Below are 26,496 nucleotides of genomic sequence, written 5' to 3'. Positions count from 1 at the left end.
CGTTGTGGGGGGCAGGTTAGGGGTGAATAAATATAATACAGGGGTCGGCGGGGTTAGGGGCAGCAGATTAGGGGTACATAAATATAACGTAGGTGGCGGTCGGCAGATTAGGGGTTAAAAATTTTAATCGAGTGGCGGTGGTGTGGGGGGACCTCGGTTTAGGGGTACATAGGTAGTTTATGGGTGTTAGTGTACTTTAGGGTACAGTAGTTAAGAGCTTTATAAACCGGCGTTAGCCAGAAAGCTCTTAACTCCTGCTATTTTCAGGCGGCTGGAATCTTGTCGTTAGAGCTCTAACGCTCACTGCAGAAACGACTCTAAATACCGGCGTTAGAAAGATCCCATTGAAAAGATAGGCTACGCAAATGGCGTAGGGGGATCTGCGGTATGGAAAAGTCGCGGCTGAAAAGTGAGCGTTAGACCCTTTAATCACTGACTCCAAATACCAGCGGGCGCCCAAAACCAGCGTTAGGAGCCTCTAACGCTGGTTTTGACGGCTACCGCCGAACTCTAAATCTAGGCCTAAGTCTGCACCTAACACCCTAACATGTACCCCGAGTCTCTAAACACCCCTAATCTAACACTTATTAACCCCTAATCTGCTGCCTCCGCTATCGCTGACACCTGCATTATTTTATTAACCCCTAATCTGCCGACCGAATATCGCCGCCACCTACATTATAACTATTAACCCCTAATCTGCTGTCCCTAACACCGCCGACCCCTACATTATAGTTATTAACCCCTAATCTGCCTCCCCCAACGTCGCCGCAATCTAACTACAAGTATTAACCCCTAATCTGCCGACCCGATATCGCCGCCGCCTACATTATAACTATTAACCCCTAATCTGCTGTCCGTAACATCGCCGACCCCTACATTATAGTTATTAACCCCTAATCTGCCTCCCCCCAACGTCGCCGCAATCTAACTACAAGTATTAACCCCTAATCTGCCGACCCGATATCGCCGCCGCCTACATTATAGCTATTAACCCCTAATCTGCTGTCCCTAACACCGCCGACCCCTACATTATAGTTATTAACCCCTAATCTGCCTCCCCCAACGTCGCCGCAATCTAACTACAAGTATTAACCCCTAATCTGCCGACCCGATATCGCCGCCGCCTACATTATAACTATTAACCCCTAATCTGCTGTCCCTAACACCGCCGACCCCTACATTATAGTTATTAACCCCTAATCTGCCTCCCCCAACGTCGCCGCAATCTAACTATAAGTATTAACCCCTAATCTGCCGAACCGATATCGCCGCCGCCTACATTATAGCTATTAACCCCTAACCTGCTGTCCCTAACACCGCCGACCCCTACATTATAGTTATTAACCCCTAATCTGCCTCCCCCCAACGTCGCCGCAATCTAACTACAAGTATTAACCCCTAATCTGCCGACCGCAAATCGCCGCCACTATAATAAATGTATTAACCCCTAAACCGCCGCACTCCCGCCTCGCAAACACTATAATACATTTTATTAACCCCTAATCTGCCCTCCCTAACATCGCCGCCACCTACCTACAATTATTAACCCCTAATCTCCCGCCCCCATCGTCGCCGCTACTATAATAAGGTTATTAACCCCTAAACCTAAGTCTAACCCTAACCCTAACACCCCCTAACTTAAATATAATTTAAATAAAACGAAATAAGTTTACTATAGTTAAATAAATGAATCCTATTTAAAACTAAATACTTACCTGTAAAATAAACCCTAAGATAGCTGCAATATAACTAATAGTTACATTGTATCTATTTTAGGATTTATTTTTATTTTACAGGCAACTTTGTATTTATTTTAACTAGGTACAATAGTTATTAAATAGTTAATAACTATTTAATAACTACCTAGCTAAAATAAATACAAATTTACCTGTAAAATAAATCCTAACCTAAGTTACACTAACACCTAACACTACACTATCATTAAATTAACTAAATAAATGAATCATATTTAAAACAAAATACTTACCTGTAAAATAAACCCTAATATAGCTGCAATATAACTAATAGTTACATTGTAGCTATTTTAGCATTTATATTTATTTTACAGACAACTTTGTATTTATTTTAACTAGGTACAATAGTTATTAAATAGTTATTGACTAATTAATAGCTACCTAGTTAAAATAATTACAAAATTACCTGTAAAATAAATCCTAACCTAAGTTACAATTAAACCTAACACTACACTGTCATTAAATAAATTAACTACAAGTACCTACAATTATCTACAATTAAATAAACTAAAGTACAAAACCCCCCCACTAAATTACAAAAAAAAACAAACACTAAATTACAAAAAATAAAAAAATATTACAAGAATTTTAAACTAATTACACCTAATCTAAGCCCCCTAATAAAATAACAAAGCCCCCCAAAATAAAAAAAAATGCCCTACCCTATACTAAATTACAAAAGTTAACAGCTCTATTACCTTACCAGCCCTGAACAGGGCCCTTTGCGGGGCATGCCCCAAAGAAAACAGCTCTTTTGCCTGTAAAAAAAAAAACACAATCCCCCCCCCACATTACAACCCACCACCCACATACCCCTACTCTAACCCAAACCCCCCTTAAATAAACCTAACACTACCCCCCTGAAGATCTCCCTACCTTGAGTCGTGTTCACCCAGCCGGGCCGAAGTCTTCATCCGATGGGGCATTAGAGGACATCCAGACCGGCAGAAGTCTTCATCCAAGCGGGGCAAGAAGAGGTCTTCCATCCATCATACAAGTACCAAAATACAAACAAACACTAAATTACCAAAAATAATAAAATATTACAATAATTTTAAACTAATTACACCTAATCTAAGCCCCCTACTAGCTATTAATATAGCTTCAATATAACTAATAGTTACATTGTAGCTATTTTAGGATTTATATGTATTTTACAGGCAACTTTGTATTTATTTTAACTAGGTACAATAGTTATTAAATAGTTAATAACTATTTAATAACTACCTAGCTAAAATAAATACAAATTTACCTGTAAAATAAATCATAACCTAAGTTACAATTACACCTAACACTACACTATCATTAAATTAACTAAATAAATGAATCCTATATAAAACTAAAGACTTACCTGTAAAATAAACCCTAATATAGCTGCAATATAACTAATAGTTACATTGTAGCTATTTTAGCATTTATATTTATTGTACAGGCAACTTTGTATTCATTTTAACTAGGTTCAATAGCTATTAAATAGATATTGACTATTTAATAGCTACCTAGTTAAAATAATTACAAAATTACCTGTAAAATAAATCCTAACCTAAGTTACAATTAAACCTAACACTACACTATCATTAAATAAATTAACTACAAGTACCTACAATTAAATGCAATTAAAAAAACTAAACTAAAGTACAAACCCCCCCCACTAAATTACAAAAAATAAAAAAATATTACAAGAATTTTAAACTAATTACACCTAATCTAAGCCCCCTAATAAAATAACAAAGCCCCCCAAAATAAAAAAAATGCCCTAACCTATACTAAATTACAAAAGTTAACAGCTCTATTACCTTACCAGCCCTGAACAGGGCCCTTTGCGGGGCATGCCCCAAAGAAAACAGCTCTTTTGCCTGTAAAAAAAAAACACAATCCCTCCCCCCACATTACAACCCACCACCCACATACCCCTACTCTAACCCAAACCCCCCTTAAATAAACCTAACACTACCCCCCTGAAGATCTCCCTACCTTGAGTCGTGTTCACCCAGCCGGGCCGAAGTCTTCATCCGATGGGGCAGAAGAGGACATCCAGACCGGCAGAAGTCTTCATCCAAGCGGGGCAAGAAGAGGTCTTCCATCCATCAGAAAAGTACAAAAAAACAAACAAACACTAAATTAGCAAAAATAATAAAATATTACAATAATTTTAAACTAATTACACCTAATCTAAGCCCCCTACTAGCTATTAATATAGCTACAATATAACTAATAGTTACATTGTAGCTATTTTAGGATTTATATTTATTTTACAGGCAACTTTGTATTTATTTTAACTAGGTACAATAGCTATTAAATAGTTAATAACTACCTAGCTAAAATAAATACAAATTTACCTGTAAAATAAACCCTAACCTAAGTTACAATTACACCTAACACTACACTGTCATTAAATTAACTAAATAAATTAATCCTATATAAAACTAAATACTTACCTGTAAAATAAACCCTAATATAGCTACAATATAACTAATAGTTACATTGTAGCTATTTTAGCATTTATATTTATTTTACAGGCAACTTTGTATTTATTTTAACTAGGTACAATAGCTATTAAATAGTTATTGACTAATTAATAGCTACCTAGTTAAAATAATTACAAAATTACCTGTAAAATAAATCCTAACCTAAGTTACTATTAAACCTAACTCTACACTATCATTAAATAAATTAACTACAAGTACCTACAATTAAATACAATGAAATAAACTAAACTAAAGTACAAAAAAAACAAACACTAAATTACAAAAAATAAAAAAAATTACAAGAATTTTAAACTAATTACACCTAATCTAAGCCCCCTAATAAAATAACAAAGCCCCCCAAAATAAAAAAATGCCCTACCCTATACTAAATTACAAAAGTAATCAGCTCTATTACCTTACCAGCCCTTAAAAGGGCCTTTTGCGGGGGCATGCCCCAAAGAAAACAGCTCTTTTGCCTGTAAAAAAAAAATACAATACCACCCCCCACATTACAACCCACCACCCACATACCCCTACTCTAACCCAAACCCCCCTTAAATAAACCTAACACTACCCCCCTGAAGATCTCTCTACCGTGTCTTCACCCAGCGGGCCGAATTCTTCATCCGATGGGGCAGAAGAGGACATCCAGACCGGCAGAAGTCTTCATCCAAGCGGGGCAAGAAGAGGTCTTCCATCCATCAGAAGTCTTGATCCAGGCGGCATCTTCTCTGTTCATCCATCCGGAGCGGAGCGGCAGCATCCTGAAGACATCCCACGCAGAGCATCCTCTTCTTTCTTGATCCGACGACTAGGTGACTGTACCTTTAAGTGACGTCATCCAAGATGGCGTCCCTTGAATTCCGATTGGCTGATAGGATTCTATCAGCCAATCGGAATTAAGGTAGGAAAAATCTGATTGGCTGATTTAATCAGCCAATCAGATTCAAGTTCAATCCGATTGGCTGATGGAATCAGCCAATCAGATTGACCTCGCATTCTATTGGCTGTTCCGATCAGCCAATAGAATGCGAGCTCAATCTGATTGGCTGATTGGATCAGCCAATCGGATTGAACTTGAATCTGATTGGCTGATTGAATCAGCCAATCAGATTTTTCCTACCTTAATTCCGATTGGCTGATAGAATCCTATCAGCCAATCGGAATTCAAGGGACGCCATCTTGGATGACGTCACTTAAAGGTACAGTCACCTAGTCGTCGGATCAAGAAAGAAGAGGATGCTCTGCGTGGGATGTCTTCAGGATGCTGCCGCTCCGCTCCGGATGGATGAACAGAGAAGATGCCGCCTGGATCAAGACTTCTGATGGATGGAAGACCTCTTCTTGCCCCGCTTGGATGAAGACTTCTGCCGGTCTGGATGTCCTCTTCTGCCCCATCGGATGAAGACTTCGGCCCGCTGGGTGAAGACACGGTAGAGAGATCTTCAGGGGGGTAGTGTTAGGTTTATTTAAGGGGGGTTTGGGTTAGAGTAGGGGTATGTGGGTGGTGGGTTGTAATGTGGGGGGGGGTATTGTGTTTTTTTTTACAGGCAAAAGAGCTGTTTTCTTTGGGGCATGCCCCCGCAAAAGGCCCTGTTCAGGGCTGGTAAGGTAATAGAGCTGATTACTTTTGTAATTTAGTATAGGGTAGGGCATTTTTTTATTTTGGGGGGCTTTGTTATTTTATTAGGGGGCTTAGATTAGGTGTAATTAGTTTAAAATTCTTGTAATTTTTTTTATTTTTTGTAATTTAGTGTTTGTTTTTTTTGTACTTTAGTTTAGTTTATTTCATTGTATTTAATTGTAGGTACTTGTAGTTAATTTATTTAATGATAGTGTAGTGTTAGGTTTAATAGTAACATAGGTTAGGATTTATTTTACAGGTAATTTTGTAATTATTTTAACTAGGTAGCTATTAATTAGTCAATAACTATTTAATAACTATTGTACCTAGTTAAAATAAATACAAAGTTGCCTGTAAAATAAATATAAATGCTAAAATAGCTACAATGTAACTATTAGTTATATTGTAGCTATATTAGGGTTTATTTTACAGGTAAGTATTTAGTTTTATATAGGATTAATTTATTTAGTTAATTTAATGACAGTGTAGTGTTAGGTGTAATTGTAACTTAGGTTAGGGTTTATTTTACAGGTAAATTTGTATTTATTTTAGCTAGGTAGTTATTAACTATTTAATAGCTATTGTACCTAGTTAAAATAAATACAAAGTTGCCTGTAAAATAAATATAAATCCTAAAATAGCTACAATGTAACTATTAGTTATATTGTAGCTATATTAATAGCTAGTAGGGGGCTTAGATTAGGTGTAATTAGTTTAAAATTATTGCAATATTTTATTATTTTTGCTAATTTAGTGTTTGTTTGTTTTTTTGTACTTTTCTGATGGATGGAAGACCTCTTCTTGCCCCGCTTGGATGAAGACTTCTGCCAGTCTGGATGTCCTCTTCTGCCCCATCGGATGAAGACTTCGGCCCGGCTGGGTGAACACGACTCAAGGTAGGGAGATCTTCAGGGGGGTAGTGTTAGGTTTATTTAAGGGGGGTTTGGGTTAGAGTAGGGGTATGTGGGTGGTGGGTTGTAATGTGGGGGGGGGGTTGTGTTTTTTTTTACAGGCAAAAGAGCTGTTTTCTTTGGGGCATGCCCCGCAAAAGGCCCTGTTCAGGGCTGGTAAGGTAATAGAGCTGTTAACTTTTGTAATTTAGTATAGGGTAGGGCATTTTTTTTATTTTGGGGGGCTTTGTTATTTTATTAGGGGGCTTAGATTAGGTGTAATTAGTTTAAAATTCTTGTAATATTTTTTTATTTTTTGTAATTTAGTGGGGGGGGGGTTGTACTTTAGTTTAGTTTTTTAATTGTATTTAATTGTAGGTACTTGTAGTTAATTTATTTAGTGATAGTGTAGTGTTAGGTTTAATTGTAACTTAGGTTAGGATTTATTTTACAGGTAATTTTGTAATTATTTTAACTAGGTAGCTATTAAACAGTAAATATCTATTTAATAGCTATTGTACCTAGTTAAAATAAATACAAAGTTGCCTGTACAATAAATATAAATGCTAAAATAGCTACAATGTAACTATTAGTTATATTGCAGCTATATTAGGGTTTATTTTACAGGTAAGTCTTTAGTTTTATATAGGATTCATTTATTTAGTTAATTTAATGATAGTGTAGTGTTAGGTGTAATTGTAACTTAGGTTATGATTTATTTTACAGGTAAATTTGTATTTATTTTAGCTAGGTAGTTATTAAATAGTTATTAACTATTTAATAGCTATTGTACCTAGTTAAAATAAATACAAAGTTGCCTGTAAAATAAATATAAATCCTAAAATAGCTACAATGTAACTATTAGTTATATTGAAGCTATATTAAGAGCTAGTAGGGGGCTTAGATTAGGTGTAATTAGTTTAAAATTATTGTAATATTTTATTATTTTTTGTAATTTAGTGTTTGTTTGTATTTTGGTACTTGTATGATGGATGGAAGACCTCTTCTTGCCCCGCTTGGATGAAGACTTCTGCCGGTCTGGATGTCCTCTTCTGCCCCATCGGATGAAGACTTCGGCCCGGCTGGGTGAACACGACTCAAGGTAGGGAGATCTTCAGGGGGGTAGTGTTAGGTTTATTTAAGGGGGGTTTGGGTTAGAGTAGGGGTATGTGGGTGGTGGGTTGTAATGTGGGGGGGGGGATTGTGTTTTTTTTTTTACAGGCAAAAGAGCTGTTTTCTTTGGGGCATGCCCCGCAAAGGGCCCTGTTCAGGGCTGGTAAGGTAATAGAGCTGTTAACTTTTGTAATTTAGTATAGGGTAGGGCATTTTTTTTATTTTGGGGGGCTTTGTTATTTTATTAGGGGGCTTAGATTAGGTGTAATTAGTTTAAAATTCTTGTAATATTTTTTTATTTTTTGTAATTTAGTGTTTGGTTTTTTTTGTAATTTAGTGGGGGGGTTTTGTACTTTAGTTTATTTAATTGTAGATAATTGTAGGTACTTGTAGTTAATTTATTTAATGACAGTGTAGTGTTAGGTTTAATTGTAACTTAGGTTAGGATTTATTTTACAGGTAATTTTGTAATTATTTTAACTAGGTAGCTATTAATTAGTCAATAACTATTTAATAGCTTTTGTACCTAGTTAAAATAAATACAAAGTTGCCTGTAAAATAAATATAAATGCTAAAATAGCTACAATGTAACTATTAGTTATATTGCAGCTATATTAGGGTTTATTTTACAGGTAAGTATTTTGTTTTAAATATGATTAATTTATTTAGTTAATTTAATGATAGTGTAGTGTTAGGTGTTAGTGTAACTTAGGTTAGGATTTATTTTACAGGTAAATTTGTATTTATTTTAGCTAGGTAGTTATTAAATAGTTAATAACTATTTAATAACTATTGTACCTAGTTAAAATAAATACAAAGTTGCCTGTAAAATAAAAATAAATCCTAAAATAGATACAATGTAACTATTAGTTATATTGCAGCTATCTTAGGGTTTATTTTACAGGTAAGTATTTAGTTTTAAATAGGATTCATTTATTTAACTATAGTAAACTTATTTCGTTTTATTTAAATTATATTTAAGTTAGGGGGTGTTAGTGTTAGGGTTAGACTTAGGTTTAGGGGTTAATAACCTTATTATAGTAGCGGCGACGATGGGGGCGGGAGATTAGGGGTTAATAATTGTAGGTAGGTGGCGGCGATGTTAGGGAGGGCAGATTAGGGGTTAATAAAATGTATTATAGTGTTTGCGAGGCGGGAGTGCGGCGGTTTAGGGGTTAATACATTTATTATAGTGGCGGCGATTTGCGGTCGGCAGATTAGGGGTTAATACTTGTAGTTAGATTGCGGCGACGTTGGGGGGAGGCAGATTAGGGGTTAATAACTATAATGTAGGGGTCGGCGGTGTTAGGGACAGCAGATTAGGGGTTAATAGCTATAATGTAGGCGGCGGCGATATCGGGTCGGCAGATTAGGGGTTAATACTTGTAGTTAGATTGCGGCGACGTTGGGGGAGGCAGATTAGGGGTTAATAACTATAATGTAGGGGTCGGCGGTGTTAGGGACAGCAGATTAGGGGTTAATGGCTATAATGTAGGCGGCGGCGATATCGGGTCGGCAGATTAGGGGTTAATACTTGTAGTTAGATTGCGGCGACGTTGGGGGGGGCAGATTAGGGGTTAATAACTATAATGTAGGGGTCGGCGGTGTTAGGGACAGCAGATTAGGGGTTAATAGCTATAATGTAGGCGGCGGCGATATCCGATCGGCAGATTAGGGGTTAAATAATGTTATTATAGGGTTTGCGATGTGGGGGGGGCCTCGGTTTAGTGGTTCATAGGTAGTTTATGGGTGTTAGTGACTTAGTGTACTAAATGGGTGTTAGTGTACAAAAAACATACCGAATTTCGGAACGGAATAGAACCGAATTCAGCCGAATCCGAATAAATCCGAAACGAATTTATTCGGATCCGAATAAATCCGAAACGAATTTATTCAAATTTTGCCGAATCAGATTCGATCCGAAAACGAAATTCTAAAAGTCCGAATCGATCCGAACCGAAAACGAACCGAATTTTTTTAGCGGTGCACATGTCTACTAATCTCTCATTATACATTCCAAAGATTATTGATGTACTGAATATTTTTGGAGATTTCTCGGGATACAAAATAAACATGAAAAAATTCGAAATACTATGGTTAACAGATCACAAACATGAAAAATCTCACTACCCCTTTGTTGTCCAACCCAACAACTTGACATACCTGGGAATAGAATTACACCGAAACCCTTACAAAATCTATGAGCTCAATATCACAAAACAGTTACACAGTTAAAAGCCTAGACAAAACTCCCCCTCTGTCTGTCCGGACGCATTAATCTTGTGAAAATGTAAATTCTGCCCAAATTATTGTATCCACTATTAATGCTACCCTTTCTTATCTCCAGAATAGATCTATCACTTATAAACAAGGCCATTCAATTCTTCATCTGGAGAGGGAGGAAAACCTATAAAGCTACTTTAAAATTACAAAAGCGTTATCTCAAAGGTGATCTAGCACTTCCAAACCTAAAGTTGTATACTTGGGCAGCCTTGACTCGCCTAGCTCTGGACTGGCAACTTCGCACTGCACACTTCACAATACCTCTGCTGGAGGAGGCGCTGATAGCGCCTCATTCTTTGGCCTACCTTCCCTATGTCCCACTTCGGAAAATACCACCAGAAATTACAGACAATTTAATGTACAGAGATGTATTGAAGACATGGTGGTTGACCCTCAAATATCTAGGACTACCCCTCCCCAAGTTTATACCACTAATAGGGAATTAAGACTTCCCTGCTGGGAATGAAACATCTCCTTTTCAAGTTTAGAATTCTGCAGGTATTAAATATATGGGGGTGCTCCTGGATCCACTGTCACACACGGTCCGGACATTTCAAGATTTGAAAAACAGATTTGGTCTGCCCAGCACACACTTTTATGTGTATCTACAAAGCAGGCACTACATAAACACACTAATCTCTCAAAATCCACACTTCTGGGAACTGTTTCCCTTTGCTATTGCACATATGGCCTTCAGATTGGGTCGTTTCTCCATATCACCAGTATACTAACGACTACTTGACTGTACCCCAGATGACACTTTGGGCAACCTTCTAACTAGGTTATGGTGAGGGCATGGATAACATCACTATCAAAGATATTAAAAATAGTTTAGTTAAAACCAAGCGGGCTAGCTTAGCCATCTCCCATAGAGAGATGCAGACTAGAATACTTAATGGTGACTATATTAACCCTATACTACCCCTGCACGACTAGCACACTGGAATCATGCATTAAATGTTGCCTGCCAAAACCCTCTATCAGCCACTACTTCTTTGACTATCCTTATGTTAAACGTTTTTGGTGCCAATTACAGTACTGTATCAAAATTACATTCAAGGTTGACATTACTTTTGATTTACATATATATATATATATATATATATATATATATATATATATATATATATATATATATATATATATCTGTTTATGTGGGATGGACAGAGCACTGCCATCCACCCTATGCTCACCCTCTGTACTTTACTAGCCCGTCAGTGTATTTTGGCCCTCTGGATCTCTAACAGATCGCCCTCCTTAGCTAAGTTTAAACAGATCGCCCTCCTTAGCTCAGTTTAAACAGAGACTAATTAAGAAACTGGATGTAAATCATAGATTAAGAATATTCCTTAAAATAATTGTGTTATTTTATAATCACACTCTCCCCCACTCTACAACAACATGTGCTGAAACCTTTCTTGCACCATGAGGTGATGCTAGAGACCTCTCTTAGGAGGGATTGGAGTGTCCCTGAACTTGAGCATAATAATACTTCACAATTCACTGGCTGGGAGGAAATTCTGATTGAAGGATAATCCTACATACATTGAGGCTTAGGGAGGAGCCGAGAGAGATCCCCTTCCTTTATGGAGGCCGAACATCCCACATGTCACAAACCTGGGCTCTATTACTAAAGATTACAAATATGTCTGATAGGGAACATAAATAAGCAAAAAACTGAGACATGGTTCACATCTACATAATTTATTTTGCTAGTTCTTTTGTGTTAGGTTATGTTGTTATTCGATGTTAAATTAGAAAATGAGAAAAAGAATGGGTTGGTTTAGGTGATCGCATGGAGCCAATATACATTAAACCTCTAGTGCACTTTATCCCACCTTGGCAATTGGTCCCATATTCATAGAATTGGCATAAATTGTATCACGATTGATTTTTAATGAGCTTACAGTTCAAGATCCAACTACAGTGTATCAACAACAAAAAAAACCTAAAAAATACCTCCGTTTTGGAACTGGTTACTCATGCATGGACTATCATAAGAATTAAATTTTCTGTATGTATCATAAATGATTCTATATGTGCTTATTGTTTGCCTTAGTGGTATGCCACATACTACACCCACAAATGGATATTGTTCATGCTGAATCATTAATTGGTTGATCTGCTAATACCTTTTAGTAGGAGTGGAATTTGGCAAATAAAAGGACCATTAAATAGAACAGAATTGCATAATCAACAAATGCATGATAAAAAGACAACACAAAAGCGCTTAGTTTGGAATTTAAATGAGCAGAAGATTCAAAAAAGAAGAAATTTCGGCACACCTGGATAAAAAGCGATAATCCTTTATTGGCACATTAAAATGTTACAGGGTATAACACGTATCTTATGCGTTTCGCCTTAAGCAAAGAGGTTTATAGATTCATAAAATTTAGCACATTATTTTAAATCAAACCCCTGCACATTATTGGTTATAAGGTGGTATATTGTGCTGTACATTTGAACATAATATCAATTGTTTTCTCTAAATATAAGAGAGTAATCTAACTAACAATATTACTTAGTTTAAGCTATAAATATAATTGTTTCATGATCTGGACCATAAAAATAGTGGTAGAATTTACACTCGCTCATTAAATTACTTACAAAAATGTGACTATTAAAAGGAATACTAAACTTTTTTTTCTTTCATGATTCAGATAGAGCATGCAATTGTAAGCAGCTTTCTAATTTACTCTTATTATAAATTTTTCTTCATTCTCTTGGTATCTTTATTTGAAAAAGCAGGAATGTAAGCTTACGAGCCAGCCCATCTTTGGTTCAGCACCTGGCTAACGCTTGCAGATTGGTGGCTAAATGCAGACATCTAAAAACAGTATCCCTTTAAGTATTTACTATATTTTCTTTCTTACAAAAAATGTATTTTGTTCATTACTTAATCAAAATTAGTAACTTTTTTTTTACATACAACCTATAAATCCTGATGCCAATTCCCAAAAGAAAATCTATTACCTTGCAAGAAAGCCATGTACTAAACTCCTTTTTAGGATCTCCCAATTTACTCAGGGGATAGTTACCATTGAAAAGACCCCCTCTTGTAAGTAAATCTAAAGCCTTACTGTACTATATGACTGATCATCAGCCGAGAATATAGCAAAGTGATTTTAATAATTTTACAAATCTGGTCATACAGTAGAATATTCTGTAACGAAAGTAACTCCATTAAAACGTGTCTGTATATTACCTAATTATTTTTCTATGTTGTATCAACTCCTGTCTATCCAATGCATCAACTTCTATTTTGGCCCTATCCATTACACAACCAAAGTAACTTCTCTTTTTAAGCCTCCAAATCAATAGTTGACGTCTGTTACATTCCAACTCATCTGTACAGTTACACCTTACCCTGATCAATTGTCCCTTTGCAATAGCATATGGGACATGTCGTGGATGACAATTCTTCGTGTGCAAAATTGTATTACCAGTGATAGGTTTTGTGTAAAGAGTGGTTGAGATGCTGACCTTTTGTTCTGGTGCAAAAAGGGAGAAGTCTAAATAGTTAATCTGAGAAAAATGGTGTTCCATAATAAATGCAATACCCAATGTATTTTTTTATTAATGCAATCCAGAAAGAAATAATTTTGAGAAAGAAATGACATCATCAATATAACACCTATAAAAAGCTATATGATGACAAAAGAGATTCTTATCCCCAAAGATGTCAGATGCCTCCCACCAACCCACAAAAACAGGTTGGCATAGGAGAGGGCAAACTTGGCCCCCATAGCAGTCACAAATCTCTGGAGATAATAAATATTTATGTATTTATAGCATGACTGATTTGTCACTTTAATTTCAGATAACACATTTACCTTATCTCCTCCTGGAATAGAAAAGTATTCATCAGATGCCACATGCTTTTGGATAATTTGCGAGTAGTAATTGTCAGCTCGCTTCAGTAGTGCATTCAAATCCATAGAATGTAAATGATCTACCAGGTAGCAGTGCCCTAGAAACAGTTATGCCAGTTATAAAAAAAGTACTGAAAGTAATATAGGTAAAAAACATAATTTATGTAAGAACTTACCTGATAAATTCATTTCTTTCATATTAGCAAGAGTCCATGTTGTATTTTATGAACACACCTAACTTTAATATCAGACTGTTATTTCTATGGACATTATTGAATAATGAAATGCTAAGGGACATTTGTCTATACAAAGGGTTAAATGCACACTGACCTACAGTTCCAGTTCAGAGGTGACAAGACAAGTGGAAACCAGTTGGAAATCTGTATGTAAACAATAGATCAAAAGGATACCACAGGATTCACTAAGACATTTTACAACCCTTGCAATTTTGCCTTCAGCACAGATGGCCGTTTTCATCACAGATGGTGTACAAGGCCCTGATTTTATCTCAGTTCCTATCACCAACAGCCTAAGGACGTCACATTCTACCCCCCTGATCTAATGATGTCATCTGGTCTCTGAAGAATTGATAGAGTGTGGGCTGGGCTGTGAGAAAGAATAAATGACTATATAAGTTAGTTGCCATTGTAGGCTAGGGTAAGCTCTCTTCTCACCTCTCCCCTTCCATCTCTCTCTCTCCCCTTTTCCACCTTCCCTTTCCTTCCCTTACATTAGTTAGCAACTTGTTTCTATGTAAATACTTATTTTCTGTATAATAAAAGAAATAATTTCATCAAGCAGCGTCCTGATTTCCTAAGATAAAGGTAATATTAGTGAGGAAACAGTTACTAAAAAGTTAGCAGATTCTACATTTGGCACCCCATACGGGACGTGGATAAATCACTAATTCCACGTTGAACTACAGCTGAATTTGCTAAACTGAAGTACTGGAGCTGCAAGAACTCTTTGTGAATAGAGGCCAGACCGGACCTATCTGTGTGGGAAGTGTGCAGATCTACAAGACACTGTGTAGTGAGAAAGCTGCAAGTACCGTAAGTATATGTTTCTTTATGTTTATGTTATGTTCCTGTATGCTACAGAAAAGTAAATGTATTAATTGTTTCTTGCTGAATTAAGTTTACTAAAATCTGAAAACAAGAGAGTAACCAGACATCTCTGAGGGTAAAGTGTAATAGGCATAGCCCAGTTTTACATGCAGCTCAAAAGGAGATCCCTCTAGGTCTAGATTTTAGGCTAATAATGCAAAAGGTTTGTTGATGTTAGATCTGTACTGTGTATAGTGTGTTGTGTGATCAGTGTGTATATCTGTACTGTGTATAGTGTGTTGTGTGATCAGTGTGTACATCTGTACTGTGTATAGTGTGTTGTGTGATCAGTGTGTACATCTGTACTGTGTATAGTTTGTTGTGTGATCATTGTGTACATCTGTACTGTGTATAGTGTGTTGTGTGAATCTGGTGTGTGTATTGTTAGTAAGAATGGAACTGGTTGAGAAATACATTAAGAAATATGCCTCTGTCACATTTATTACATGTGCAGAAGATCCATTGACACGTCAGTTTTATGATGTAATTAAACAATGTGAAAAGCACAATAATGAACTAAGTAGAAAACTGTTTCAGAAAGACATAGAAAAAAGAGAGCTAAGTAATTTACTAAGTATGTTTCTAAGAATGAAAGAGATTGCTGAACAGAAAGAGTTGGAATGGAAGGCACAAAGAACTGATATCATAGAACAGCTGGATAAACTTGGTCAATCTATTATGGCTGTTGCTAGTCACTCTGAAAAGAGATGCGAGTGTGATACACTGAGTGAAGAGATAGACAAACTTACTAAAGTGAATGCTGAGCTACAAGAGAGGCTTAATGAATGTGAAGTGAGGTGTGGCATGGGAGAACAATTAGTAATATGTATGGAAGAAAAGGAAATGCAGAGAGAGAATGTTATTGCATCACTTAAGGCAGATTTATGGGAGTCTGAATCACAGCTTTTAAATAAGCAACAATGTATCTTGTCTCTTAACCCCTTAATGACCGGACCATTTTTCAATTTTCTTACCCTTAATGACAATGGCTATTTTTACATTTCTGCAGTGTTTGTGTTTAGCTGTAATTTTCCTCTTACTCATTTACTGTACCCACACATATTATATACCGTTTTTCTCGCCATAAAATGGACTTTCTAAAGATACCATTATTTTCATCATATCTTATAATTTACTAAAAAAAAAAAAAAAAAAGATAAAATATGAGGAAAAAATGGAAAAAAATACGCTTTTTCTAACTTTGACCCCCAAAATCTGTTACATATCTACAACCACCAAAAAACACCCATGCTAAATAGTTTCTAAATTTTGTCCTGAGTTTAGAAATACCCAATGTTTACACATTCTTTGCTTTTTTTGCAATTTATGGAGCAATAAACACAAGTAGCACTTTGCTATTTCCAAACCACTTTTTTTCAAAATTAGCGCTAGTTACATTGGAACCCTGATATCTGTCAGGAATACCTGAATATCCATTGACATGTATATATTTTTTTTTAGAAGACAACCCAAAGTATTGATCTAGGCCCATTTTGGTATATTTCATGCCACCATTTCACCGCCAAATGCGATCAAAAAAAAAAAAAAAAAGTTAACTATTTCATACATTTTGTCACAAACTTTAGGTTTCCCACTGAAATTATTTACAAACAGCTTCTGCAATTATGGCACAAATGGTTGTAAATGCTTCTCTGGGATCCCCTTTTTTTCAGAAATAACAGACTTATATGGCTTTGGGGTTGCTTTTTGGTAATTAGAAGGCAGCTAAATGCCGCTGCGCACCACACGTGTTTTATGCCCAGGAGTGAAGGGGTTAATTAGGGAGCTTGTAGGGTTAATTTTAGCTTTAGTGTAGTGTAGTAGACAACCCCAAGTATTGATCTAGGCCCATTTTGGTATATTTTATGCCACCATTTCACCGCCAAATGCGAGCAAATAAAAAAAAAAAAAAAACTTTACATTTTTCACAATTTTAGGTTTCTCACTGAAATTATTTACAAACAGCTTGTGCTATTATGGCAGAAATCGTTGTAAAAGCTTCTCTTGGATACCCTTTGTTCAGAAATAGCAGACTTATATGGCTTTGGCGTTGCTTTTTGGTAATTAGAAGGCCGCTAAATGCTGCTGCGCACCACACGTGAATTATGCCCAGCAGTGAAGGGGTTAAATTAGGTAGCTTTTAGGGAGCTTGCAGGGTTAATTTTAGAGATCAGCCTCCCACCTTACACATCCCACCCCCTGATCCCTCCCAAACAGCTCTCTTCCCTCCCCCACCCCACAATTGTTACCGCCATCTTAAGTACTGGCAGAAAGTCTGCCAGTACTAAATAAGAGGGGTTTTTTTTTTTTTTTTAAATAAAAATAATAAAATATTTTAGCTGGGATGGACCCCTGCCTTAGCCCCAACCTCCCCCTCCAGCTCTCTAACCCTCTCCCCTACCTAATTACCGCCATCTTGGGTACTGGCAGCTGTCTGCCAGTACCCACTTTGGCCCCAAAAAACAAAGTATTTTTATTTTATTTTTCAATTAACTCTTTCTGTAGTGTAGCAGCCCCTACACAATACCCCCACAATAACCCCACCCCCCTCCCCCTCCCAGATCCATTTATATTTAAAAAAAAAAAATTTTACCTTTTCCTGGCTTTTTGCCCTCATTGGTGTCAGTGTGGCTTATGCGCGCGTGCACGTGCACATGCACGCGCGCCTCGTGCACACGCACCGTGCACGCACACTATGTTCACGTGCACGCGCGTGCGTCTCGTGCACGCGCGCGCACGCTCCCTCCCACCCGGAAAACGGCACCATCACTACCGGTGCAGAGAGGGCCACAAAGTGTCTCTCTCTGCATCGGAGGCTTGTAAAGGGGTATTGCAGGATGCCTCCATATTGAGGCATCACTGCAATACCCTCAGAGCTGCTGGAAGCGATTGTGATCACTTCCAGCACTCTGTTAGACAACTGACGTACCAGGTACGTCCATTGTCATTAACTGCTTGTTAATGCATGACGTACCTGGTACGTCAGTTGTCATTAAGGGGTTAAAGCACAGGGGATACAAGACAAATGCAACTGTTACAGGAGTAGTCTAGCACATGTGTGTCCTTTAGAAGTAGATGGTAATGAAAGTCAAACTATAGAACTAGATGGACAAACCCCTAACATTCCTGACAGTTCTTTGTTAACTTTAAACCAAGTCCCCTCTATTCTAACTCCTCAAATAGAATGCAGACAAAGTAACCCCCAATTACAGACTAAAGTAAATAATCATAGTAACTCTGCCCCCCTTACAATACAAGATCGTAATAATTTGTGCCATATTTTAGGTCACTTTGATACCTCCACACCACCTGTAATCCTTTCTAATAAGTTAGAAGCTGTTATTACTCAGTATAATTTAGGCAACAGAGATGCCTGTGCTTTCCTCCGGGCCTGGTTGCCATCACAAGTAGCTGCACAGCTAAGGGCACCAGTAGGTACCCATAAAGGAGTGTCTCATGATATTGATGCAAACTGGGGAAATTCAGGGAACAGATTAAAGGAATTACAGTATGTTATGTGTTGTCGTGATGCCAGAGGTACCAGTGCCATAGCAAATGCAAGTTTAAAGGAAGGAGATGACCCGATTTTTTTTTGTACTGAGTACCTTGCACTGTATAAGATAACTTATGACTGCCCTAACATGTCCCCAGATGATGCAGATTTTCTGTATTCTATGGCAAATAAATGCACATTAATTGACAGTAGTACAAGAATCACTCTTAGAAATGCCAGCTCCTATACAAACTTTGTTAACATACTTAAAGACTGGTTTAAAGACTCAAAGCATAAGAATGCTACTCATAATAATATATCTATGCTAACTGAGAGTCAGGGAAAGCAGAGATTTTTGAGACGTTGTTTTAAATGTGGAAAGTTTGGGCACATCATGAGGGAATGTGTGACATCAATGAGAGATATCAGGAATAAAAATTACATTATGAGGCAGAACAAAATATCATATTTAAGTAAGGAAGGAAAATACAGTGCTATATTTGAAGGTGAAAAGGAACAGAATATATCTTCTTTAACAAAGAAAGAAATAATAGAAGAACCTACTAGGGAGGAAACTTGCAAAGAGCCCCCATCTAAAAAAGAAGGGACAAATGTTCCATTTCAGATGCCTTACATAAACTGGCCATTTTGGGCACTGTTTAATTATACACAATTGGCAATGCATCTATTGATATTCAATTTAGCTCAGCCTGTGTATATTGCCAATTGATTGCAGAAATCTGTCCCTATTCTCTACATTCTATTACCCTGTATTCCATGTATAGTGATGGTAGAATTTTACTATAGGCAAGTAGAGATTTATTTTGTTTCATTTATTTACTTTGTATATATGTCTATATTAATGCTATGTTTCTTTCTTTTTAGGGCTATTACTTGAAGAGAAGTGAACTTTGTACAGTCTACTTCTAGAAATTAAGAATTTTGTAATGGTTTATTTTTATTCACAGGTTGTTGCTATTCATGAATAAAATGTTTATAGTATAAAGAAATTCATTTCCCCCTTTTTCTTAAAGACCACGTGGTACTTTATGATGAGCTCATCAGTTATATAAATGTAATATAGTCACAATGAATTGTTTGCAAACAATTGATCATAACCAGTTTATTTTAAAAGTCATGGTTTCAAGTACTGTTTTATATTTCTATGTTATTTTGTTTGTGTTATTAATGTCATGAACTAACAAATCTGATTACTTACAGAAGCAACCTATACCATCACCCAAAGAAGCACATATCATTTACTGTAGAGAAGACTAGATATTTTAAATTGGATAATTTAATGCAAAATCCAAATTTAGTTAATTAAGAATGCTGTTATATTTAAAGAGAACAGCAACACGTTTTGTGTGACGTACTGTTTTTATGTTGTGTTTGTTCTGTGTTGTCTCTGTTTTATATGTGTAAAATGAATTATTGTTATTGTAATATGGCTCCTTTTCTATCAAGGAACCAAACTGGGGATCCCTTCACTACCATTTTTGTATTTTTAAGGACATTTTTTATTCACTACCATTTTTGTATTTTTAAGGACATTTTTTATTCACTACCATTTTTGTATTTTAAGGACATTTTTTTTTATTCACTACCATTTTTGTATTTTAAAGCACGTTTTTATTTATTTATTTTTTATTTTATTTTTTATCACAATAGGTAACATTTTTTTAAATGCTTCCGTATTAGTTTTTTTTAAAATTCTGTTTCGCCACACTGGGCAATGTTTTTCAGTAATATTTTTCATAAGCCAAAGAGTATAACATTGTCCACTTATAGGTCTCTAAGTGCTGACCAGTAGATTATAAGACTGTGTGCATGCCTTGAAGCAGATAATGATACTGTGATTTAATGTTAAAGAAAGTAATATAAATATTTGCTAAGCTATATGCTACGTTTTGTTTATGACCTCAGATAGCAGGCATTTTGTATTAATAAATTATAATCTGTCACAAATGTATAACATTCAAATCTCACAAGATGCCAGAAAATAATTTGCAAAGTTCGAGCACTATTCCTAGTAGTAGTCATAAAGATTGTGTGTGATATGTAACAATTCATTTGTATCATATGTATAATTATTCTGAAAATGCTGATGATTTTATATACATCTCAGATCATTGTTAATTCTAACAGGGTAAAATATATATTGTATTTGTAAAATTGATTTAATCATCATATTCATAATGTGATTGTTAGAATGTGCTACACATTGTAAGGGGATTGTATTTTAGTATTTATTTAGAGTATGGATGTGAATGAATGGTTTTATTTCAGGTTGCCCCACTCACAGAAGAAACTATAAAGTGAGCAGTACAACGTTATGATCATAAGTGATTTAATAATCAAAGAGGGGAATGTTGTATTTTATGAACACACCTAACTTTAATATCAGACTGTTATTTCTATGGACATTATTGAATAATGAAATGCTAAGGGACATTTGTCTATACAAAGGGTTAAATGCACACTGACCTACAGTTCCAGTTCAGAGGTGACAAGACAAGTGGAAACCAGTTGGAAATCTTTATGTAAACAATAGATCAAATGGATACCACAGGATTCACTAAGACATTTTACAACCCTTGCAATTTTGCCTTCAGCACAGATGGCCGTTTTCATCACAGATGGTGTACAAGGCCCTGATTTTATCTCAGTTCCCATCACCAACAGCCTAAGGACGTCACATTCTACCCCCCTGATCTAATGATGTCATCTGGTCTCTGAAGAATTGATAGAGTGTGGGCTGGGCTGTGAGAAAGAATGAATGACTATATAAGTTAGTTGCCATTGTAGGCTAGGGTAAGCTCTCTTCTCACCTCTCCCCTTCCATCTCTCTCTCTCTCCCCTTTTCCACCTTCCATTTCCTTCCCTTACATTAGTTAGCAACTTGTTTCTATGTAAATACTTATTTTCTGTATAATAAAAGAAATAATTTCATCAAGCAGCGTCCTGATTTCCTAAGATAAAGGTAATATTAGTGAGGAAACAGAAACTACAAAGTTAGCAGATTCTACAGTCCATGAGCTAGTGACGTATGGGATATACATTCCTACCAGGAGAGGCAAAGTTTCCCAAACCTCAAAATGCCTATAAATACACCCCTCACCACACCCACAAATCAGTTTAACGAATAGCCAAGAAGTGGGGTGATAAGAAAAAAAGTGCAAAAGCATAAAAAATAAGGAATTGGAATAATTGTGCTTTATACAAAAAAATCATAACCACCACAAAAAGGGGTGGGCCTCATGGACTCTTGCTAATATGAAAGAAATGAATTTATCAGGTAAGTTCTTACATAAATTATGTTTTCTTTCATGTAATTGGCAAGAGTCCATGAGCTAGTGACGTATGGGATAATGAATACCCAAGATGTGGATCTTCCACGCAAGAGTCACTAGAGAGGGAGGGATAAAATAAAGACAGCCAATTCTGCTGAAAAATAATCCACACCCAAAACAAAGTTTAAATCTTATAATGAAAAAAACTGAAATTATAAGCAGAAGAATCAAACTGAAACAGTTGCCTGAAGTACTTTTCTACCAAAGACTGCTTCTGAAGAAGAAAACACATCAAAATGGTAGAATTTAGTAAAAGTATGCAAAGAAGACCAAGTTGCTGCTTTGAAAATCTGATCAACCGAAGCTTCATTCCTAAATGCCCAGGAAGTAGAGACTGACCTAGTCGAATGAGCTGTAATCCTTTGAGGCGGAGTTCTACCCGACTCAACATAAGCATGATGAATCAAAGACTTTAACCACGATGCCAAAGAAATGGCAGAAGCCTTCTGACCTTTCCTAGAACCAGAAAAGATAACAAATAGACTAGAAGTCTTTCGGAAATCTTTAGTAGCTTCAACATAATATTTCAAAGCTCTAACTACATCCAAAGAATGCAACGATCTTTCTTTAGAGTTCTTAGGATTAGGACACAATGAAGGAACAACAATTTCTCTACTAATGTTGTTAGAATTCACAACCTTAGGTAAAAATTTAAATGAAGTTCGCAAAACCACCTTATCCTGATGAAAAATCAGAAAAGGATACTCACAAGAAAGAGCAGATAATTTAGAAACTCTTCTAGCAGAAGAGATGGCCAAAAGAAACAAAACTTTCCAAGAAAGTAATTTAATATCCAGCGAATGCATAGGTTCAAACAGAGGAACTTGAAGAGCCCCCAGAACCAAATTTAAACTCCAAGGAGGAGAGATTGACTTAATGACAGGTTTTATATGAACCAAAGCCTGTACAAAACAATGAATATCAGGAAGATTAGCAATCTTTCTGTGTAAAAGAACAGAAAGAGCAGAGATTTGTCCTTTCAAGGAACTTGCAGACAAACCTTTATCCAAACCATCCTGAAGAAACTGTAAAATTCTAGGAATTCTAAAAGAATGCCAGGAAAAATGATGAGAAGAACACCAAGAAATGTAAGTCTTCCAGACTCGATAATATATCTTCCTAGATACAGATTTACGAGCCTGTAACATAGTATTAATTACGGAGTCAGAGAAACATCTATGACTGAGAATCAAGCGTTCAATCTCCATACCTTCAAATTTAAGGATTTGAGATCCTGATGGAAAAAAGGACCTTGCGATAGAAGGTCTGGTCTTAACGGAAAAGTCCACGGTTGGCAAGTAGCCATCCGGACAAGATTTGCATACCAAAACCTGTGAGGCCATGCTGGAGCCACCAGCAGAACAGACGAACGCTCCTTTAGAATCTTGGAAATCACTCTTGGAAGAAGAACTAGAGGCGGAAAGATATAGGCAGGATGATACTTCCAAGGAAGTGACAATGCATCCACTGCTTCCGCCTGAGGATCCCTGGATCTGGACAGATACCTGGGAAGCTTCTTGTTTAGATGAGAAGCCATCAGATCTATTTCTGGAAGTCCCCACATTTGTACAATCTGAAGAAAAACCTCTGGATGAAGAGACCACTCGCCCGGATGTAATGTCTGGCGACTGAGATAATCCGCTTCCCAATTGTCTATACCTGGGATATGAACCGCAGAAATTAGACAGGAGCTGGATTCCGCCCAAACAAGTATTCAAGATACTTCTTTCATAGCCAGAGGACTGTGAGTCCCTCCTTGATGATTGCCATATGCCACGGTTGTGACATTGTCCGTCTGAAAACAAATGAATGACTCTCTCTTTAGAAGAGGCCACGACTGAAGAGCTCTGAAAATCGCACGGAGTTCCAAAATGTTGATTGGTAATTTCGCCTCCTGAGATTCCCAAACCCCTTGTGCTGTCAGAGACCCCCATACAGCTCCCCAACCTGTCCGACTTGCATCTGTTGAGATCACAGTCCAGGTCGGAAGAACAAAAGAAGCCCCCTGAACTAAACGATGGTGTTCTGTCCACCACGTCAGAGAGTGTCGTACAATCGGTTTTAAAGATATTAATTGCGATATCTTTGTATAATCCCTGCACCACTGGTTCAGCATACAGAGCTGAAGAGGTCGCATGTGAAAACGAGCAAAGGGGATCGCGTCCGATGCAGCAGTCATAAGACCTAGAATTTCCATGCATAAGGCTACCGAAGGGAATGATTGAGACTGAAGGTTTTGACAAGCTGAAACCAATTTCAGACGTCTTTTGTCCGTCAGCGACAGAGTCATGGACACTGAATCTATCTGGAAACCTAAAAAGGTGACCCTTGTCTGAGGAATCAACAAACTCTTTGGTAAATTGATCCTCCAACCATGTTCTCGAAGAAACGATACAAGTTGATTCGTATGAGATTCTGCTAAAAGTGAAGACTGAGCAAGTACCAAGATATCGTCCAAATAAGGAAATACCACAATACCCTGTTCTCTGATTACAGATAGAAGGGCACGAGAACCTTTGTAAAAATCCTTAGAGCTGTTGCTAGGCCAAACGGCAGAGCCACAAACTGGTAATGCTTGTCTAAGAAAGAGAATCTCAGAAACTGATAGTGATCTGGATGAATCGGAATATGCAGATATGCATCTTGTAAATCTATTGTGGACATATAAGGCCCTTGCTGAACAAAAGGCAGAATAGTCCTTATAGTTACCATTTTGAATGTTGGTATCCTTACATAACGATTCAATATTTTTAAATCCAGAACTGGTCTGAAGGAATTCTCCTTCTTTGGTACAATGAAGAGATTTGAGCAAAACCCCAGCCCCTGTTCCAGAACTGGAACTGGCACAATTACTCCAGCCAACTCTAGATCTGAAACACATTTCAGAAATGCTTGAGCCTTCACTGGATTTATTGGGACACGGGAAAGAAAAAATCTTCTTGCAGGAGGCCTTATCTTGAAGCCTATTCTGTACCCTTGTGAAACAATGTTCTGAATACAAAGATTGTGAATCGAATTGATCCAAATTTCTTTGAAAAAACGTAATCTGCCCCCTACCAGCTGAGCTGGAATGAGGGCCGCACCTTCATGTGGACTTGGGAGCTGGCTTTGGCTTTCTAAAGGGCTTGGATTTATTCCAGACTGGAGATGGTTTCCAAACTGATACTGTTCCTGTAGGGGAAGGATCAGACTTTCGTTCCCTATTATGACGAAAAGAACGAAAATGATTAGCGGACCTAAATTTACCTTTAGATTTTTTATCCTGTGGTAAAAAAGTTCCTTTCCCCCCAGTAACAGTTGAAATAATAGAATCCAACTGTGAACCAAACAATTTATTATCCACAAAAAGAACCAAAATAAGCGCTTCAAAGCCAAAGTTGATGAATAAAAGAACTGAGTATTTATTAGGACATCTAAAAACAAAGAATGTCCACGAAGGACAAAAGGTAATCCAGGTTAGTGTAGCAGACACACAGAGCTCTGTGTGCCTGCTACACTAACCTGGATTACCTTTTGTCCTTCGTGGACATTCTTTGTTTTTAGATGTCCTAATAAATACTCAGTTCTTTTATTCATCAACTTTGGCTTTGAAGCGCTTATTTTGGTTCTTTTTGTGGATAATGGATTTTGCTTTCTGGCGTGTGAAACAGACACGCTGAACCAACAGCTGCCATAGCCTGTGAGTAAGGGATTTAAATATCCCGCCCTCCCCTTTCTAAATAGAGCCGTTTTTACCTCCAGAGAACAGAGGATTATTTGTGCGCTCCGCTGTGCAGGTTACCGTTGGACTTTTCAAACAATTTATTACCCTGGAAAGAAAGGGAAAGCAAAGTTGACTTAGAAGACATATCAGCATTCCAAGTTTTAAGCCATAAAGCTCTTCTAGCTAAAATAGCTAAAGACATATACCTGACATCAACCCTAATGATATCAAAGATGGCATCACAAATAAAGTTATTAGCATGTTGAAGAAGATTAACAATGCTATGAGTATTATGATCTGTTACTTGTTGTGCTAAAGCTTCTAACCAGAAAGTTGACGCTGCAGCAACATCCGCCAAAGATATAGCAGGTCTAAGAAGATTACCTGAGCATAAGTAAGCTTTTCTTAGAAAGGACTCAATTTTCCTATCTAAAGGATCCTTAAAGGAAGTACTATCTGCCGTAGGAATAGTAGTACGTTTAGGAAGAGTAGAGATAGCCCCATCAACCTTAGGGATTTTGTCCCAAAACTCTAATCTGTCAGATGGCACAGGATATAATTGCTTAAACCGTTTAGAAGGAGTAAATGAATTACCCAGATTATTCCATTCCCTGGAAATTACTTCAGAAATAGCATCAGGGACGGGAAAAACCTCCGGAATAACTACAGGGAGTTTAAAAACCGTATTCAAATGTTTAGATTTAGTATCAAGAGGACCAGACTCCTCTATTTCTAATGCAATTAAGACTTCTTTAAGTAAAGAACGAATAAATTCCATTTTAAATAAATAAGAAGCTTTATCAGTATCAATCTCTGAAACAGAACCTTCTGAAC

The 26,496-nt window shown here is 36.9% G+C and overlaps 1 protein-coding gene across 2 annotated transcripts in view; it reads right to left on the bottom strand.

Moving 5' to 3' along the window:
* Nucleotides 1–26,496, bottom strand: part of LOC128663334 (protein FAM169B) — a 165,340-nt gene that overhangs the window by 91,498 nt on the left and 47,346 nt on the right. The window contains exons 1-2 of one of the 2 annotated variants that reach the window (XM_053717618.1): nucleotides 14,184–14,324; nucleotides 13,969–14,105 (exon numbers count right to left, since the gene is read on the bottom strand). In XM_053717618.1, the coding sequence (XP_053573593.1) occupies nucleotides 13,969–14,105; nucleotides 14,184–14,205 (159 nt within the window). In that variant the 5' untranslated portion in view covers nucleotides 14,206–14,324. Of the gene's footprint in view, nucleotides 1–13,968; nucleotides 14,106–14,183; nucleotides 14,325–26,496 lie in introns of those variants that run through there. The other variant, XM_053717617.1, reaches the window with a different exon arrangement.

The sequence above is a fragment of the Bombina bombina genome, chromosome 6, assembly GCF_027579735.1.
Source record: "Bombina bombina isolate aBomBom1 chromosome 6, aBomBom1.pri, whole genome shotgun sequence".
Lineage (NCBI taxonomy): Eukaryota > Metazoa > Chordata > Amphibia > Anura > Bombinatoridae > Bombina > Bombina bombina.
This window is presented reverse-complemented; position numbering and strand designations above follow the sequence as displayed.